Source organism: Conger conger, chromosome 10, assembly GCF_963514075.1.
Source record: "Conger conger chromosome 10, fConCon1.1, whole genome shotgun sequence".
In the NCBI taxonomy this organism is placed as follows: Eukaryota; Metazoa; Chordata; class Actinopteri; order Anguilliformes; family Congridae; genus Conger; species Conger conger.
The window spans coordinates 51,649,572-51,669,090 of NC_083769.1; the positions used below are offsets into that span (position 1 = coordinate 51,649,572).

Consider the following 19,519-nt stretch of genomic DNA (forward strand, 5'->3'; position numbering starts at 1 on the left):
TATGAACATGCTTGAAAGTATTATTGCAAAAGATATTTTTGAAAAATAAGATTTATCATATGTTATAGCCAGCCACAAAGTCCAGTTGGTCCAGTTCTCTGCACCGTACATAACACAGCCGTTTTGAACCTTGTGCCTTTTTTGTGCTGGAACTATCTGCCCTTAAACTATGAATCAAACCCAAACCCTAACCTGACCATGCCCTAAATAGAATAGAATAGAATAGAATAGAGTTTATTGCCATTTGCACAGGTACAATACAGTACAGGTACATTGGAATTCTTGTGCGTTCTCTTCCAGTCAGGCAAGTAAAAAAATACACATAAATAATAAATAATAAAGGTGAGGCTAGTGCAAGTAAAAACAGTGCAGATGTACATACAAAACAATACAATACAATCCTGTATAAGACAAGAGTAAGTAAAATAAAAAATAAAAAAATAAAAAGGAGACATTTCTTATTTCACTAAAAATTTTTTACAAAAAATGCTCGATTTACCGTGTATTGCACATGTTGAGGAATGGATATATTGCACATTCTGTGTGAGTGGGGGCAGATAATGTCAGTGGGGAGTGAGGTGTTTCCATCCCTCCTTAATGTCCTGTGCCACTAGCCTGACAGTGGCTGGGAAGAAGCTGTTGTGAAAGCGGGCCCTGTGAGTTTTGATGCTCACAGGCCTGCGATGCCTCAGGTTGTAGCCTGAGTCCACCCATTTGAACAGGGTGTGTGCTGGGTGCTGTTTGTCCTTGAAGATACACTGTGCTCTCCTCCTGCAGCGCTGGGTGTATATAGTGTCCATGGAGGGGAGATCAGAGCCGGTGATTCTCTCTGCTGTCTTTATGACCCGTTGCAGTTTTTTCCTCTCAGCCATAGTGGTGTTTCTGTACCACACTGTGATACCACGGGTGAGGATACTTTCCACAAGTCCTCTGTAGACTTGGGCGAGGGGCTGGAGTCTGAGTCTGGCCTTCTTCAGCAGCCTGATGAAATATAACCTCTGCTGAGCTTTTTTCACTGTAGCTGCAGTGTGTTTTGCCCAGCTGAGGCTCTCACTGATCTGAAGGCCCAGGAACCTGTAGCTCTCAGTCCGCTCAACCACTGTCCCCTTTTTTCCTGAAATGCAGAATGAGTTATTTTGTTTTGTCCAGGTTTAGAACCAGATCATTGTCCTCCCCATAGGCAATGATCCTGTGGACCAGGTCTCTATATGATGACTCGTCCTCCCTTTTAATCAGGCCGAGGATGGTCGTGTCATCCGCGTACTTGACGATGGTGTTATTGTCCTGATTGGAGGCACAGTCATATATGTGTAGAGTGAAAATAGCTTAGGACTGAGGCAGCAGCCCTGCGGGGTTCCTGTCCTCACTGTGAGCCGAGCAGAGACCTTCTTTCCCATCCTCACCACCAAATGGACTTCAAAGCTGTGCTTTAGTAGACTGACCGTGGAGATAGGGCCCGGAATCTGCTTTAAAAATGAGTGATTTAATAAGTATGTTATCTTTACGATTTCTTATGAAAAATATATTTATGTCAACAAATCTGTCTGTCATACTAAAACAAAAGTTTAGTATGTGTTAATGCATGATGGCTTCATCTGCAACTGCACCACTGACCTCTGACTGACCTCTGCTCATAACGAAAGATATCTCTCTCTCTCACACACACACACACACACACACACACGTTCACTCTGCTCATAATGAGTATCTGGCCGTTACATGTGTTCACCCAGGAAAGCTTTAATAATGTCCTGTTATCTCACATTATCACAAACCCCTCCCTTTTTCATTCTTTCCCTTTTCTTCCCAGTCTCCCTCCTATGCTCTACCCCTCAGTTCAAGTCATGACAACAATATTTCTGTCTCCACCCCCTTTTCCATCTGTCGATATTTCACATCAATTTACCTGCATTCACCCATTTACCCATTCACCCATTCATATCACATAAATACCCCTGGCATCTATCTTCCCCTCCCCACACACACACACTCACACTCTCCCTAATTTTCCTACAATAATTATGTTGGCAGTGTGTCTGCAGTGATAATGTGTTTCTACATGAATACTTTAATTACAGCAGATTAGAGCTCTATGGCTGGTCTCCTCAGGGTGGAGATTACTGAACTCAGCAACCTGAAATCGCTTTAATTAGAAATAAAACCTATTTGGAAATAATATATTGTTTGGAATAGATAATATTATATATTTATGTTTACATTTATATGGTGAGTGTCAGTATGATACAACTTAATAATACTTTATAACCAAATTATTTACAATACAATCTAATTTAATACAATTGAATTAAGGTAAGAAAAAAAGGTCATTAAAGTCAGAAGTTTGTAGTGATCACTCTCATTGATGACAGCTAATAACATTAATCTGGAATGAGATTTATCTTATTACACATACGTATTCATGCGATTATCTAATCAGCCAATTGTGTGGCAGCAGTGCAGTGCATACAATCATGTAGATACAGGTCAGGAGCTTCAGTTATTGTTCACATCAACCATCAGAATGGGGAAAAAATGTGATCTAAGTGACTTTGACCGTGGCATGATTGTTGGTGGCAGACAGGGTGGTTTGAGTATCTCAGAAACTGGTGATCTCCTAGGATTTTCATGTACACTAGTCTCTAGAGTTTGCAAAGAATGGTCCAAAAAAAAAAAAAATCCACTGAGCAGCAGTTCTGTAGACAGAAACGGCTTGTTAATGACAGAAGTCAGAGGAGAAGGGCCAGACTGGTCAAAGCTGACAGGAAGGTGACAGTAATGCAAATAACCACACATTACAACAGTGGTATGCAGAAGAGCATCTCTGAACACACAACGCATCATAACTATAAGTGGATAGGCTACAGCAGTAGAAGTCTAAAGAATAAGCCTAATAAATACCTAATAAAGTGCTCGGTGAGTGTATATTTCACAGTCAACTGAAGCTTAGTGTTTTGAATGCATCTGCTGTGTTCCTCAGAGGGCCCTGGCCTCCAGGCTGCGTGCAGCATTCCTGCAGCAGCTCAGTGGGGCTGTCATAGCCTACAGTAACATCGACTCAGGAATGTGCGCTGTCTCCAAATGGACTTCACTCATAAATTTTAAAGAGCTGAAACCGTCTTGGCAGAAGCTCTGTTGCTACAGAAGTCAGTAGAATTCAAATATTTGTTCATAAAAAGGCATTTTCCTACCATAAGAACATACAAATGTTGACGGCATCAAGGGCACATCTAGGCTTGTATTGCTGCCTACTGTCTACAGGGTATCTAGCTCCATGTCAAGCCTGGTCTTGAACACTCCAAGAGTCTCTGTCTCAACTACAGTTCCTCTGCTGGGCTGTTCTGTACACAGGGGCTTTCTGTGTGGAAGAGCATGCTTCCTGGCATCTGTAAAAACTGATCATTAATTAATTAATTGCCTGTTCTATTGACATTCGACATTTAAATTCAGCTCTGAACGGGCTGTTCAGCCACTCTCACAGGCCACCTGTAGCTGCCAAGAAGACGCAGAGATTAAAGATTGCCCATAAATGAGCATTAGGAAGCTATTTTGTTGATATTATTTTGTTAAATAATTATGGTAATAAAAAATGGCAACTTCACCTTACCAAAATGAAAATATTGCACCGGGTCATCACCACCACATCTTAAAATGCCCTCCAACGCCTCCACATACAAGATGGCTTTTTCACGTCTGGTGAAACACAGATGTGCTGCTTTAAAATGCATCTCTGTCAGATGACCTTATTCTGATCAGCGCTCTTCGTGTGTGGTTTCCTCTGAAACGCTGTGTGCTTCCGTCACAATCGTGTCAGGGCCTGAATGCATCGGGCTGAGAGCCTCAGAAGATGTGTTTCTGTCAGAGACACTGAAGTCAGCTGGAGAGTGAATGTATTACACCGGAATGGCACACTCAATCAAACTGATCTATGTTTCTCTCCTGGCTCTATTTGGTTCTCCCAGATGAAGAGTGGAATAATACGGTATGCATATTTGTGAAGTCACCATAATGTAAACATAAGCAGTGATGTGATCATCTATCAAACACTCTCACACAATTCACCTGAGAGTACTGGTACTATTGAAGACATAAGCCTTATGCTATCATTTGACAACACGCCTTTATGAAAAATACATTTTCACAAGTATCTACAGAAAAATAGTATTAATCTAGAAGTTATAAAGATCAACTGAGGCTCACAAACAATTCTCCATCGTACAATTAAAATAAAATTGTTTTTAAAAATAAAGTCTTATTTAGTACATTAGTGTGAACAGAGTGTTCACTCCAAAACTTGGCAGACATGCCAGTTTATGAAAAGGAAATTGCTGTGGGCGTAAACACAAAAAGAGCAGCTACATGTTCCAGGGACGCAGAGGGTTTTGGAAAGAGAACACAGGTGAGGTTATTATTGCTGCACCTGCGGGCAGGTAGATGAACAGAGTGGGAGACTGTGGCCGTACGGAATGCAGACAGAAGCTACCTGTAGCACCCTGCACCCCCAGCTATAACATCTCACACCAGCTTCTGAACTTACCCCACCCTTACACATGACTGGCTTCAGAAATGTACCCACCACCATATAAAATATGGCCAATCAGTTATTTAACGCAACACATCTGTATGGAGTTCTGAATGCATTTTTATCTCTTTTCTATATTTTGCATGTGTGTTCATTTACAAACAAAACAAACAAAACAAGCATCGAGTAACACACATGGCATTAGAATCCTTCATTGATAGGAATGTACTAATTTGAAAACAGACAAATTCATCAGCAGCTCCAGATGTGGCTCTATCTCTGAGTGTAAGGCAGCTCCAGATGTGGATATGTGTCTATCTCTGAGTGTAAGCTATGAATCCAGTAATGAGGGGACATGACTCCTGGCCTGTTACACAAATCTGATCTTACTCTCCCTCTTCTTACTATCAAGCACTGTTTGTAAAGGAGCAGGGTCGGGGGACCAAACGCGACCGAGAATGGGGTTTGAAAAGTTACCCTCAAGACGTGAGTTAATATTTTCTGAGGGCATCCCTAGAGACAAGGAATACCCCCGGGGGAGGAAGGAAAACACAAGAAAGGGAATAAATGACTCCCTGGCACTCAGCCAACCAATAGAACGACCTATCAAAATGGTTGAGAACTCTAATCTGTAGTCTAATTATCGTGGAAATAACAAATGGCGGGGAAACTCAACCTCACGTCCTACTGATTACAGCTGATTACGAGGCGAGTAAGAAGTACATAAGCAAACAGCACCAGGCTTCCAACTGGGTTATAGCCTACCTAGGACCAGGAACGGCAAAGTGACGAAAGACACAAAAGACATCCCGTCTCTGATTCCACTGACAAAGCAGGATTACTGTCCCTAACACTAAAATAAACTAAAACATTAACAATCTCATTCAACTGACGGAGCAGGATTACTTTAAAAAGAGATGGGAATACATGAAACACATTAACCCTCTAATTAAACTGACGACGCAGGAATACTAATAAGGTTCTCAATCATGTAACTCCGAGCTTATCGGAAATTTGCAAAACTCTCCTTTGAGAGGGTAGATACTCCAATGGCGATACTCCAATGACTCCCAACTACCATGTACCACTTGACTTTTAGGAAAGTTAGCAACCACAGATATTCACCAGACGCTCACCTAGGTTCAACTGACAGGTGCAGGAGACTTACAAGTGCACCAACTAAATGCACGCGCTGCTCCAAGAGTTATCAAACTCAGCACCCTGGGTGGTCGGTGAGTTCACGTCTAGACAGAAGGAAGCTGCTAACAGGGTCTCAATTCCCAGAGGAATCCCGTCTTCCAACTGTCATGTGTCTAACATTTGTGCACAAAATAAAATGTGACGGTCAAAGTGTGACAGACTGTCCTCACTACCCCAAGGTGACGAAGGGTCGCTGCGTGTTCAGCTCCCTCACGCTGTCACCACAACAGGTAAATGAGAATCATCAGTCACACACTCACATAGTGCACAAATGAAAAAATAAAAACAGAAATGTGCTATGGGAATTGGAAAACAACACACAAGCCTGAGTCAAAGAAACGTGGGACTTAAATAGAAAGACACGCAGCTGACCTTCATTGATAATCAGACCACATGCAGAAGACAATTGGAATCAGTCATCAGCACGAGGGTGGGCCGGCCTGTAGTGTAGTGGTTAAGGTACATGACTAGGACCCACAAGGTTGGTGGTTCCATCCCCGGTGTAGCCACAAGCTATTGGGCCCTTGAGCAAGGCCCTTAACCCTGCATTGCTCCAGGGGAGGATTGTCTCCTGCTTAGTCTAATCAACTGTACGTCACTCTGGATAAGAGTGTCTGCCAAAATGCCATTTATGATTACCTGAGCACCGCTCATTGCCAAAGTGAGTTCACTTGTTCAGAACTGTGACACTGTTGACTTTCCCAAATTGTCTTAATTAGGAAGACACACCCATTTGCCTAATTCTGATAGTATTATTCTGATAGGGTGTCCATGCTTTGATTTTCTGCGTGACAGGAGGTCATTAGATCATGTCCCCAGAGAAATTTGTGGTTCCATTGTATTTTTATTTAACAGTCAATCAATCAAAAGTATCATGTATTGCATATGACTGGAGCCTAAAATATATACATAATGGGCACTGAATTGGTTCAACAGAAGTTAGAACTGTGTAAAGAACAACTCTAGAAAACATAAACAGCGGCCAGTTAATTATTATGCACATTCACATTCTGCATGGACTGCAGTGTGTCAGAGGGTTAGAGAACATATCTACAGGACAGGATGCTGGACATTCCCCTTCATTACTCAGTGTACTGAGTCATTGCTCTCACTTCCTGAAATAACAGTACATAGCAGCTGGATTAGATTGGACACTTACAGACTCATAGAAACATTACAGGTTTAACACTCCATTCATTAAACTTTGTTTTCCTTTGGTGCTTTTGAAATGTGGATTTGATTGTGGAGCTTTGTATTTCTCTAAAGGGAATAAGTGACAAAGAACACAGACTTCCAGTAAAATCATTAAACACACATTGCATCACATTTATCTCTGACAGACAGTGCTCACTGTAATATTTAAGCGAAGGCTTAACATTTAAATGACTTCACGCTAATAATGAAACTCTTAAGAAATGTTTTATATCTGCAGCTTTGCAGTGGATGAGAAACAGTTACAGCAAATCAATAAGCACTCCCAGTTTAGTTCTCTACCGTTCATTAAATGAAATAATGCATTTTGTACCAGAAAGGCATGCACCTGTATTGCAAGTTACAAATTTTAACAGTCAAAATTACTACATTTATAACACAGTTGACATAAAAGATGTGTTTTTATGTTCTTGTAGAGGCAGTTCTGCAGGAAGGTGACAGTAAGGTAAATAACCACACATTACAACAGTGGTATGCAGAAAGGCAGCACTGGTCACACAACGCATTAAACCTCTATGTGGATACAGCAGCAAAAGACTCAATAAGTCAAAAAAATAAGTCTAATAAATATCTCACTGAGTGTATATTTAATGGTGTCCATGGTCACAGGAATGATGGATTGAATGGTCTTAAACATTACTGTTTAAATTATCTTTTGTCAGGGGCTACAAGGCCACAGGGCCAGCTGTAGGGTCAGTAGGGGGTCAGTATGGGGTCAGTATGGCCACAGGGCCAGCTGTAGGGTCAGTATGGGGTCAGTATGGGGTCAGTATGGCCACAGGGCCAGCTGTAGGGTCAGTAGGGGGTCAGTATGGGGTCAGTATGCGGTCAGTATGGCCACAGGGCCAGCTGTAGGGTCAGTAGGGGGTCAGTATGGGGTCAGTATGCGGTCAGTATGGCCACAGGGCCAGCTGTAGGGTCAGTAGATAGATAGATAGATACTTTATTCATCCCGAGGGAAATTTTAGTAGGGGGTCAGTATGCGGTCAGTATGGCCACAGGGCCTGCTGAAACATTAGTTCTGCTTATTCTGCACAGTCCTGCAGTGCAGTGTTGGGTCCTGCAGTGTTGGGTCCTGTGCAGCTCCTGCTCCTGCGGGCTAGTGCTTCTCAACCCTAACCCCCCGCGCACCACCAAATACTATTTCATAGCACACAGCAAACATGTTTAGATTGTGTCATCTGTAGAAAGTAAAAAAGGTTATTACAGAATATTTTATATACTATTAATTATTAGTATTAATACAGCTCGAGCCTCTCGGTAGCCGTAGATACACTCTGCTGGTACACCCTTTCCAGCCTCAGCCTCCGGAGCAGATCCCGCCCCTCGCCAGCAGGGGGAGACCTGGAGGCACTGCTATCACAAATTCCCAGATCTTTCAAAAATCCCATAATTTAAATGCGTATTTTAAGAGTTGCAGATCACTATCGCTCTTTTTCCACATGGGTGGTATCAACAGGAACTGTATTTTGATCGGAACAATGAGTCCTTGCCATAAGAAGGATTGGGTACAATAACTGCTGAAAGTAGCATTTTAATGTCTTCTAAAATGGAAGCCAATGACTGAACACGGTGCATATTTATTTGCCAGCAGGTGGCAGTATCATGTTACCTTTCATCTCTTCACAAGCAAACGAGCAAACAGTGCAAGCCTCCGCAGGCTGCACATAATGGAAACGTCAATGCGGTCATTAAAATGGATGCGACCAACCTGAGCAAAATATCTTGTTCAGTATAAATTGCTGTACATTATGGTATAATGATCCTCGATTGTCTATCTATCTGTGCCAATGCGTTACAACATTACTTTTTTTTATCCAAATGTCTCAGTCAACCCTGTAAATCTGATACATGCAGTGTGATACCGCGGTAAATCTGATACCCGCTGTGGTTGTGTTGTGTGTAAATCTGAATATCTCTCGCACATCGCACAGGTTACAGAGAGATAAACAGGAGGCGGCGTGTACGGGTACCAGCACGATTCTGCCCGACCTTAAATCACCTGCACAGCGCGTGCTCGGAAGGGATGCGTATGGACAGCGTCATTGCGGACTTAATTTCGATGCAGCTGAATTCTAAACATTTTCAGCAGTTTTTGATTAGCTGATGTATTAATTTAAGATCACGACTGATTACATCGTCCGGGATTGGCCATTGGGGGCAAAACATTTCCGGAGCCCTTCTGTATGACGTCCCTTATATCCCAGCATCCATTTCGTGTTTGAATAACTGTGACTGGCGGGTAGTGCTTAAATGAGTTTTGAAATGCATAATGAGATTATTTAAAACGAATTCTGATATTCGGAGTACATCAGCTTGGTCTATTTTATGTTGTATTGACAGCTAAGGTTTTATGGTTCGTGAGAATTTAAATCAGTGACAGCTGACGTCAAGTGCTTAATAACCCGAACGGCATGGCAAGCGCGGTGCCGGGCTCCATGCGGACGATTCGCTGAAACTTTCTGCACAGCCGGCTGGGTAGCTAACGCTAGCTACTAGCTACCTGCTTATTCTGGAAGCAGTATTCATAGCTTGCTACCTAAGAATATTCCATTCAGTCAAGAATGTGATAATTAGATGCTCGTGTAAGTTATATTTAAGAGTATCTCGTTCGTTTAAAATTGGACTTTCGGTTCGCTCAAGGAAATGGCCATGAGCGCTGTTTATTCAGTAGCCGTAGTTCTGGTTTTGTCGATAATGCACTCTTCAGTTTATACATCAAGCTCCTCCAAACTCAATATCCCAAAAGTCTTACTGCCCCTGGCGAGGGGCACCCGGATTAACTATACGCTGGAAGCGACCGACGGCTGCTACAGATGGTGAGTATCAGGGCAAGCGGCCGGAAATCCCCCGTGGAGCAGGGCGCGAGCAGGCATGGCACAGGTGTATCAGCCACAACTTTCTTTCCTCCCTCATATGAATGAAACCGTAACTGCCGATATGACCATAGACACAACAGCTCCATATCACCTGCTGCTGTATATAAATTGGTTATGTATTTCTGGTATGCACTATAGCTAGCTTCGCTAACTCGTAGAATCACGAACTGCGGGCGTCTAGACGGTCCTCTCCCATGTGTAACATCACGACGGCCTCGGGTAAACCCATACGCACCGCCCTGTCTTACCGGTTTAACAAGCGTGTTTAATACCTAACGGGCAAACTACTTGGATATATCAGCTAGCCTTCTAACGGAGAAATACAGCAAATTAAGAGTGCGTTCACTTCTCAAGACCCATTCTATACCTGGAATTAAACGACTTTCAGAAATTGCCCCTGTCATTGATTTATGTTGGTGATAATTCAAGTCGTTTGGGGTTTGAACTTAGTTGAATGTTGTTTCAATTAGGCCTACAGGGTATTCGCTGTGCGGGTTGTGTGGTTGTGTTGTGGGGGTGTTTGTAGTTTCGGTTTTTACTTAAGAGATGCTCTTTGTCCTCAGCGTCTGTGGTTACCACGTGTGTTCTCGTTATAATTGATAACGGTTTACTTTAAACAGCAGGGTAAACTTGTGCTCTGTCTTTAACGAGTGTTCAGAAACCGTTTTACTATATATTTTTTTCCTTTTCTTTTTTTTTGTCAGTGGTGTTTGCACATCTGTTGTTTTCGCTGGAGGGAGCTCGAGGTTAAATGAGGACGCGCGTTTAGCGCGCTGACAGGCGTGTCGGAAGAGCCCCCAGATTTACGGCACGCTGTGTTTTGAGTTCAATGTGCGCTGCGGCTGGCTGGACCGTCTGCCAGTCTCTTTGCTTTTAACTTCCTGTGTGCATTTCCTGTGTGTTTTTTCTGTGTTACATACTTAGACATGTGTATTTTTATTTGTGTGTGTTTACTGTGAGTGCATTTCCTGTGTGTTTATGCTTTTCCATGTGCATAATTTATGCAGTGTGTTGTGGCATGTGTGTTAGCTGTGCATTACCTGTGTTTGGGTAATTTTCTTAATTGACAATGTGTGTTAACATAAAGACAATCACATGATTAAAAATAACCTTTTTACTATCAGACCATTTTCTGTATTAAGTGCTCACTAGGAGTCTCTCTCTCTCTCTCTCCCAGCAGACCCTAATGTCTCTGCTTCTCTTAGAAGGGGGTAGCTAGCACATTCTGGTCTTACAGAAAGGTCAACAAGGGGTAATCAGAAGGCAAAATACTGATAAATGTTAGTGGCCAGCTTCATGTATTTTTGTTTTGGTAAAGTCCCCCCCCTTCTGGAAAAGTGTGAATGTAATGTGTATAAGAGTCTTACTATGTCTGATTCAAATAAGAAAGCCGGTAAGCTTTCTCACTTTCTGTTGCAAATAAATACGAAAGTTAAGCATAGCTATCTTTTTTTCTTTTTCTTTTTCTTTTTTTATACTGTGGATCGGTTTCATCAGACGATGCTCACCTGTCAAATGTTAAAAATTGCATTTTCTCTAACACCTGTGTGTTTATACTGCCCGTTAGGTGTGTCCTGCTGTGTGTTAGCTTAGCATTAGCTGCCTGTCAGCTTATTAGTTATTTTACAATCACTTTGGTGCTAATCTCATAAGTTTGTTCTCAATTTTCAAAACTTTAGACATAAGACTCATTGGTTCAGGTAACTGATTTATAATGAAATAATATTGGAACATTTGTTTAGATCACCTACACAGAAGATAGCTATAGCTTCACTGTGTTGTATTTACAATACTTTAATATTGTAGTAAGAAATACTTGATGTTTCAACATGGCTCTTTTTGTGCCTCTAAATAAAGGGAATTGTGGGAATGGTAGAAAAGTGGAATCATTGAACAAAGTTTCCTTTTTCAGAGCTTTTTAAACAGTTGGCATAACAGCACTGTATGTATTCATTGCTTTTACAATTACAATTCTCAGGCTCAACCACCAAAAAACTGTACTTTCTACTATTTAAAAACTCATATGTACTGATGTGTAATGTATTGGCTAAAATTCAAGTGGATAGGAATTTGCTAAGCCACCAATACCATATTGAAATGCATTCAAAACCCTGAAAAAGTTTTCATTATAGTTATTGAAACAAAGTACTGATTGAAGTTTGGAGTGGATATTGAATTGAGAGAAGGAGAAGGAGAGGACATAGGAGGAGAGGAGAGAGAGGAAAGGAAAGAGGAGAGGAGAGATGAAAGATGAGGAGAGCAGAGAGAGAGGGGAGAGGAGAGAAGGAGAGGGGAAAAGTAGAGGAGAGAAGGGGAGAGGACAGGAGAGGACAGGACAGAGGAGAGGACCGAGGAAAGAAGAGGGAGAGGAGAGGAAAGAAGGAGAGGAGAGGAAAGAAGGAGAGGAGAGGAAAGAAGGAGAGGAGAGGAAAGAAGGAGAGGAGAGGAAAGAAGGAGAGGAGAGGAAAGGAGAGGAATGAAAGAAGGAGAGGAGAGGAAAGAAAGGAGAGGAAAGAAAGGAGAGGAAAGAAAGAAGGAGAGGAGAGGAAAGAAAGGAGGGGAGAGGAAAGAAAGAAGGAGAGGAGAGGAAAGAAAGGAGAGGAAAGGAGAGGAGGGGAAAGAAAGAAGGAGAGGAGAGGAAAGAAAGAAGGAGAGGAAAGGGAGAGGAGAGGAAAGAAAGAAGGAGAGGAAAGAAAGGAGAGGAAAGAAAGAAGGAGAGGAGAGGAAAGAAAGAAGGAGAGGAAAGAAAGAAGGAGAGGAGAGGAAAGAAAGAAGGAGAGGAGAGGAAAGAAAGAAGGAAAGGAAAGAAAGAAGGATAGGAAAGAAAGGAGGGGAAAGGAAAGAAAGGAGAGGAGAGGAAAGGAAAGAAAGGAGAGGAAAGGAAAGAAAGGAGAGGAAAGGAAAGAAAGGAGAGGAAAGGAAAGAAAGGAGAGGAAAGAAAGGAGAGGAAAGAAAGAAAGGAGAGGAAAGAAAGGAAGAAGGAGAGGAAAGAAAGGAGAGGAGAGGAAAGAAAAGGAGAGGAGAGGTAAGAAAGGAGAGGAGAGGAAAGAGAGGAGGAGAGGAAAGGAGGAGAGGAAAGAGGAGGAGAGGAGAAGGCAAGAGGAGAGGAAAGAGGAGGAGAGGAGAGAAGTGGAGTGGAGTACAGATTTGTGGTGCCATTCAACATAGAGGATGGACACTATAAACTGGGGGGGGGGGGGGTGGTGTCAAACCTAAAAACTGGGGGGGGTCAAACCTATGAACTGGGGGGGCGTGGTGTCAAACCTATAAACGGGGGGGGGGGTGTGTCAAACCTATAAACGGGGGGGGGGGTGTGTCAAACCTACAAACTTTGGGGGGGGGGGTGTGTCAAACCTATAAACTGGGGGGTGTGTCAAACCTATAAACGGGGGGGGGTGTGTCAAACCTATAAACGGGGGGGGGGGGGGTTGTCAAACCTACAAACTTGGGGGGGGGGGTCAAACCTATGAACTGGGGGGGGGTGTCAAACCTATAAACTGGGGGGGGGGGGGTGTCAAACCTGAAAACCACTGTGATAATAAAGGATGATGAAATACTACATTCCGTGATAATGTGGTCAAATTGGTTCATGTTCCACAGTAATTGGTGTCAGTGGATTTATTTCTCTGAAAACATTCATGATCAAAACATTTAAATGTAACAAAAATTGGTTGCCATAAAACTGTATTAGGAATAATGTTAGTTACATTTTGAGTCGTTGGATTAATTGATAGTTAGATGAATTATAATGAATGAAAAGACCGTTGTATCATGTAATGTGTACATTTCATTTTTAAATCCGAATACTTTGATGTTAAGCTGTGTCAGTGTTAACACGTGATTTGGTTAGATTTATTGCATGACATTAATGGCTTTTGGCAGATGCTCTTAGCCAGAGCAACGTACAACAAAGTGCAAACCCATAACCAGGGATAGGTGTGCTGAAAGACCCTAGAGCAGTGGTTCTTAACCTGGGTTCGATAAAAGCATAGGTATACATTTTATTTTCCAATAAAATATATACCTATGTTTTGAAGAAATCATATTTAATTTTTCCAATTACGAAGGGTTCGGTGAATGCACTGATGAAGCTTGCAGGTTCAGTACCTCCAATAAGGTTAAGAACCACTGCCCTAGAGGGAAGTACATATTCAACTGCTACCTGCATAACAAAGATAAGGACCAGGGGCTATTTGTCTTTATATATACAATTTTTTTTTATTATTTTATTTTATTTTATTTTTTTACAAACCGCAACACAAATGTATGAACATACCCCTTAATTAGCCAAACACTGCTTACCTAGCCAAACTAAAACATCCTGATACACAGAAAGTACATTGTATGGAAGCAATTGAAAAGTGTTTAGAGTTTTGAAAAATGTCCTGTAGGTTCTGAATTTACTGCCAAAGTGACTGCCTGTTGGCTTATTAGTGTTAGTGTTAGCTGCCTGTTAGCTTATCATTAGTGTTAGCTTAGCATTAGCTGCCTGTTAGCTTATCATTAGTGTTAGCTTAGCATTAGCTGCCTGGTAGCTTATCATTAGTCTTAGCTTAGCATTAGCTGCCTGTTAGCTTATTAGTCTTAGCTTAGCATTAGCTGCCTGTTAGCTTATTAGTCTTAGCTTAGCATTAGCTGCCTGTTAGCATATCATTAGTGTTAGCTTATCATTAGCTGCCTGTTAGCTTATCATTAGTGATAGCTTAGCATTAGCTGCCTGTTAGCTTATCATTAGTGTTAGCTTAGCATTAGCTGCCTTTGGTGGTAAATGGGCTTTGTACCCTGCAGGTCCTCTACCAGGCCAGAGGTGGCCAGCGTTGAGGCGGTAGATGTGGACGATCGACAGTGCTCCCAGAAGGCCGTGCTGCAGGCACGCTCCAGCCAGCCAATCAGACTCACCAGCATCATTCTGGCAGAGGACATCTGTGAGTGAATTAAAATTCATGCTCAAATTCCGAAAGTTCCTTTATCGGGGATTAGTGAGCCTGGGCATCACCCCTGAGCAACACATTTTTTAGTTATTCTATTTAGAAAAGTCTAGATGAAATTGTCAATATGTGGATACTTTTACACTGACGTCTGGCCTATTCTCCAGCCTTTTGTTTGTCAGCTGCCAGATTCATTATATGTTGTTGACCCCCCCCCCCCCCAGTGACGGGACAGGTGTTGAGGTGTGATGCGATCGTTGACATCATCAGTGAGATCCAGGTGGTGTCCACCACACGGGAACTGCAGCTAGAGGACTCTCCTCTGGAGCTGAAGATCCAGGCACTCGACACTGAAGGTCAGGTCACCTGTGCACCTGTTCACCCACAACACGGAATTTACTTCATACTGATGTTTACCTGTGAAACAGAATGAGATATTCCTACTCATGTTTACCTGTGAAGCAATGAACTTTACGTGACAACTGGCAGAATCTCTTCTATAAACAGTGATGTATAAGTATAGCAGTGCCTTAAAAAACATTCTGATCAATCATGTTTTGTAGTAAAAATGAGTGCAGTAGAGATGCAGCCTTTCTGGAGCGTAAAGTTGGCTGTTCGCTTTGCTGATGAGTGCCAGATTTCTCTGCCTTATTTGGGCAACTTTTGCATTGAGACTATATTCAGGCGTTCAGCTTTACTGAACCTTTAAAAAGACATTCTACAAAATGAACGCCATTATTTACATTATTGGCATTTGGCAGACGCTCTTATCCAGAGCGACGTACAGTTGATTAGACTAAGCAGGAGACAATCCTCCCCTGGAGCAACGCAGGGTTAAGGGCCTTGCTCAACGGCCCAACGGCTGTGCGGATCATATTGTGGCTACACCGGGATTAGAACCACCGACCTTACGTGTCCCAGTCATTTACCCTAACCACTACGCTACAGGCCGCCCCTGCATTATGGACAATATGGGTGAGGCCCAATACAGGCAAATTCTTGAGGAGAGCCTGTCTCAGTCCAGAACCTGTCTCAGTCCAGAACTCGGGTCCATCTATACTGAATTTAGGGTGAACTCATATTTCAACAGGACAAGCAAATCTACAAATGAATTATTTAAAAACAGGAATGTAAGTATTCTGGAATGGCCCAGCTATAACCCAGGCTCGAATGTGCTATAACCCAGGCTCGAATGTGCTATAACCTGAAGATTGCTGTCCACGCTTTCCATGCATCATGGTACAGATGGAGCGACAGGTTACCCAATCTTGCATGCAAATCCCTCAAAGTCCTACGTCTTTTGGGTGGTTTCACAGACACAGGTTAAGCTTTGTCCTGAGTTTTCTATGGATAATCTCCTTTCAAAATGAAAATTGGTGTTGAATTAAGCTTAATCTGTGTCTGTGAAACCCTGAATGTACAAAGTTCATACTGACATATGACAGCTTTAATTGCTACAAATCTACAAAGTATTTCCTCATGTGCTTGTGTTGAATACACAATATTTCTGCCATTGTAAATGTATGGAATATCTGTCTCAAGTAAAACAAATTTTTTCATGCCATAAGATAAGAAGAGGTGGACAAGGGGTGCTTTTTGAAGGCCCTGCATGGCTGTAATATGTACAGTGGGGCAAAAAAGTATTTAGTCAGCCACCAATTGTGCAAGTTCTCCCACTTAAAAAGATGAGAGAGGCCTGTAATTTTCATCATAGGTACACTTCAACTATGAGAGACATAATGGGGGGGAAAGAATCCAGGAAATCACATTGTAGGATTTTTAATGAATTAATTGGTAAATTCCTCGGTAAAATAAGTATTTGGTCACCTACAAACAAGCAAGATTTCTGGCTCTCACAGACCTGTAACTTCTTCTTGAAGAGGCTCCTCTGTCCTCCACTCGTTACCTGTATTAATGGCACCTGTTTGAACTCGTTATCAGTATAAAAGACACCTGTCCACAACCTCAAACAGTCACACTCCAAACTCCACTATGGCCAAGACCAAAGAGCTGTCAAAGGACACCAGAAACAAAATTGTAGACCTGCACCAGGCTGGGAAGCCTGAATCTGCAATAGGTAAGCAGCTTAGTGTGAAGAAATCAACTGTGGGAGCAATTATTAGAAAATGGAAGACATACAAGACCACTAATAATCTCCCTCGATCTGGGGCTCCACGCAAGATCTCACCCCGTGGGGTCAAAATGATCACACGAACGGTGAGCAAAAATCCCAGAACCACATGGCGGGACCTAGTGAATGACCTGCAGAGAGCTGGGACCAACGTAACAAAGGCTACCATCAGTAACACACTACGCCGCCAGGGACTCAAATCCTGCAGTGCCAGACGTGTCCCTCTGCTTAAGCCAGTACATGTCCAGGCCCGTCTGAAGTTTGCTAGAGAGCATTTGGATGATCCAGAAGAGGATTGGGAGAATGTCATATGGTCAGATGAAACCAAAATAGAACTTTTTGGTAAAAACTCAACTTGTCGTGTTTGGAGGAGAAAGAATGCTGAGTTGCATCCAAAGAACACCATACCTACTGTGAAGCATGGGGGTGGAAACATCGTGCTTTGGGGCTGTTTTTCTGCAAAGGGACCAGGACGACTGATCCGTGTAAAGGAAAGAATGAATGGGGCCATGTATCATGAGATTTTGAGTGAAAACCTCCTTCCATCAGCAAGGGCATTGAAGATGAAACGTGGCTGGGTCTTTCAGCATGACAATGATCCCAAACACAGCGCCCGGGCAACGAAGGAGTGGCTTCGTAAGAAGCATTTCAAGGTCCTGGAGTGGCCTAGCCAGTCTCCAGATCTCAACCCCATAGAAAATCTTTGGAGGGAGTTGAAAGTCCGTGTTGCCCAGCGACAGCCCCAAAACATCACTGCTCTAGAGGAGATCTGCTTGGAGGAATGGGCCAAAATACCAGCAATAGTGTGTGAACCTTGTGAAGACTTACAGAAAACGTTTGACCTCTGTCATTGCCAACAAAGGGTTTATAACAAAGTATTGAGATGAACTTTTGTTATTGACCAAATACTTATTTTCCACCATAATCTGCTAATAAATTCTTTAAAAATCAGACAATGTGATTTTCTGGATTTATTTTTTTTTCTCATTTTGTCTCTCATAGTTGAGGTATACCTATGATGAAAATTACAGGCCTCATCTAAGTGGGAGAACTTGCACAATTGGTGACTGACTAACTACTTTTTTGCCCCACTGTATGTGTATGTTTCATGTGTGTGCATGTTTTTTGTATGTTTTATTATCTTAATTCCTGTAATGGGTTAGGGTTATGGATGGATGGATGTTGACGGTGAGACCACTTCGGGGAGCCAACATGTCAGTCGACATGTCATTATCAGTCCCAAAAATGACAGATTTAGCACAGAATGCACCCAGGAAACATTACCTTGTAAACCAGATAAACCAGAAAAACCACAGCTGAATATAGTAATTTGCTTTGAAAACCTGGGCGTTTATCAGCTTTCAGTTATTTGAATTGGAAAACTGGGGGTATATCAGGTGAGAACTGTGCAGGTTGAGTCATCAGTCATCTAAAGCATGTAAACATGGCCCCATCCAGAGTGGCCTATCACGCTGCAGTTATCACTGAGTAGAACAGTTTACTTTCTGTGTTGATTACAGTTAGTTATACCAAGCAGGGGAAAATCCCCCCAGGAGCAATGTGGGGTTACAGGCCTTGCTCAAGGGCCCAACGGCTGTGCGGATCTTCTCTTGGCTACACCGGGGCTTGAACCACCAACCTGCCCGATCCCAGTCATGTACCTTAGCTACTGCCTGATACAAAGAATGGTTGTATCTCCTAAATTACGTTGAGTTTAGTTTCAGTTTTTGTTCTAAGTTTGGAAACTCACAACATCAGTATGGTTGAGGTGAAGCTGCAAGGAAGCATTAAATATTAATCACTGATCCATTAAACACGAACATTAATAATTAATAATGTGACTGAAACGCAGTGGCAGTTGGAGCTCCTGCATTGTTGTCTTTATTTTACGCAGGCTCATTGGTTCTTGCCAAATTCATGTTGATGGCTGATTGATATTTCAATAAAACATTTTGATAAATTTCTGGTCTTAGTCTCCTTTTGTTGTAACAGGCGATACAGTGGTAAAGTAGCACTGGAGCAGTTACTGATCTCTGGTGAAGTGGCTGTAAAGGGGTTCTGTGTTGCTGTTGAATGGAGTAAAGCTTGCTGTTTGTGTAACTGTCCTGATGCCATCTGTAGGTTGTGCCCTGTGTGTTAATGTATTGCACTGGGAGTTTGTAGACTGTGAATCTATTGTACTGGGAGTTTGTAGACTGTGTTAATGTATTGTACTGGGAGTTTGTAGACTGTGTGTTAATGTATTGCACTGGGAGTTTGTAGACTGTGAATCTATTGTACTGGGAGTTTGTCGACTGTGTGTTGGGCTGTGTATGTGGACTGCGCATGGAGACAGGTGTATGCTCTAGATGCTGTGCTAAATGTGACTGGGTGTGTTCTGGTTTGTTTTGTACAGGAAACACGTTCAGTACTCTTGCCGGGCTGGCTTTCGATTGGACGATTGTGAAAGATGCAGAGACGGCCAGATTCTCCGACTCCCACAACGCACTGCGGTGAGAGTGTTGGGGTAGTGTGGGCTACTGTTTGACAGGCAGCTGTCCATCATTAGGATTTGTGGGAAACCTGTGTAACAGGGTGGTGTGTGTGCTGGTGTAACTAGTTCTGAATCGACCTGGCACCAGCGTGGTGAGTGTGTGTGAGTGTGTTCCCA

General features: G+C 42.5%; 1 protein-coding gene across 1 annotated transcript in view; it reads left to right on the forward strand.

Annotated features, from left to right (window-relative positions):
* The first annotated feature begins 9,116 nt into the window (after positions 1 to 9,116).
* The window catches only part of nup210 (nucleoporin 210), a 49,638-nt gene continuing 39,235 nt past the window's right edge, over positions 9,117 to 19,519 (forward strand). Inside the window, exons 1-4 of the mRNA XM_061258907.1 lie at positions 9,117 to 9,750; positions 14,599 to 14,735; positions 14,963 to 15,094; positions 19,265 to 19,361. Coding sequence (XP_061114891.1) covers positions 9,578 to 9,750; positions 14,599 to 14,735; positions 14,963 to 15,094; positions 19,265 to 19,361 — 539 coding nt within the window. The 5' untranslated portion in view covers positions 9,117 to 9,577. The remainder of the gene's footprint in view (positions 9,751 to 14,598; positions 14,736 to 14,962; positions 15,095 to 19,264; positions 19,362 to 19,519) is intronic.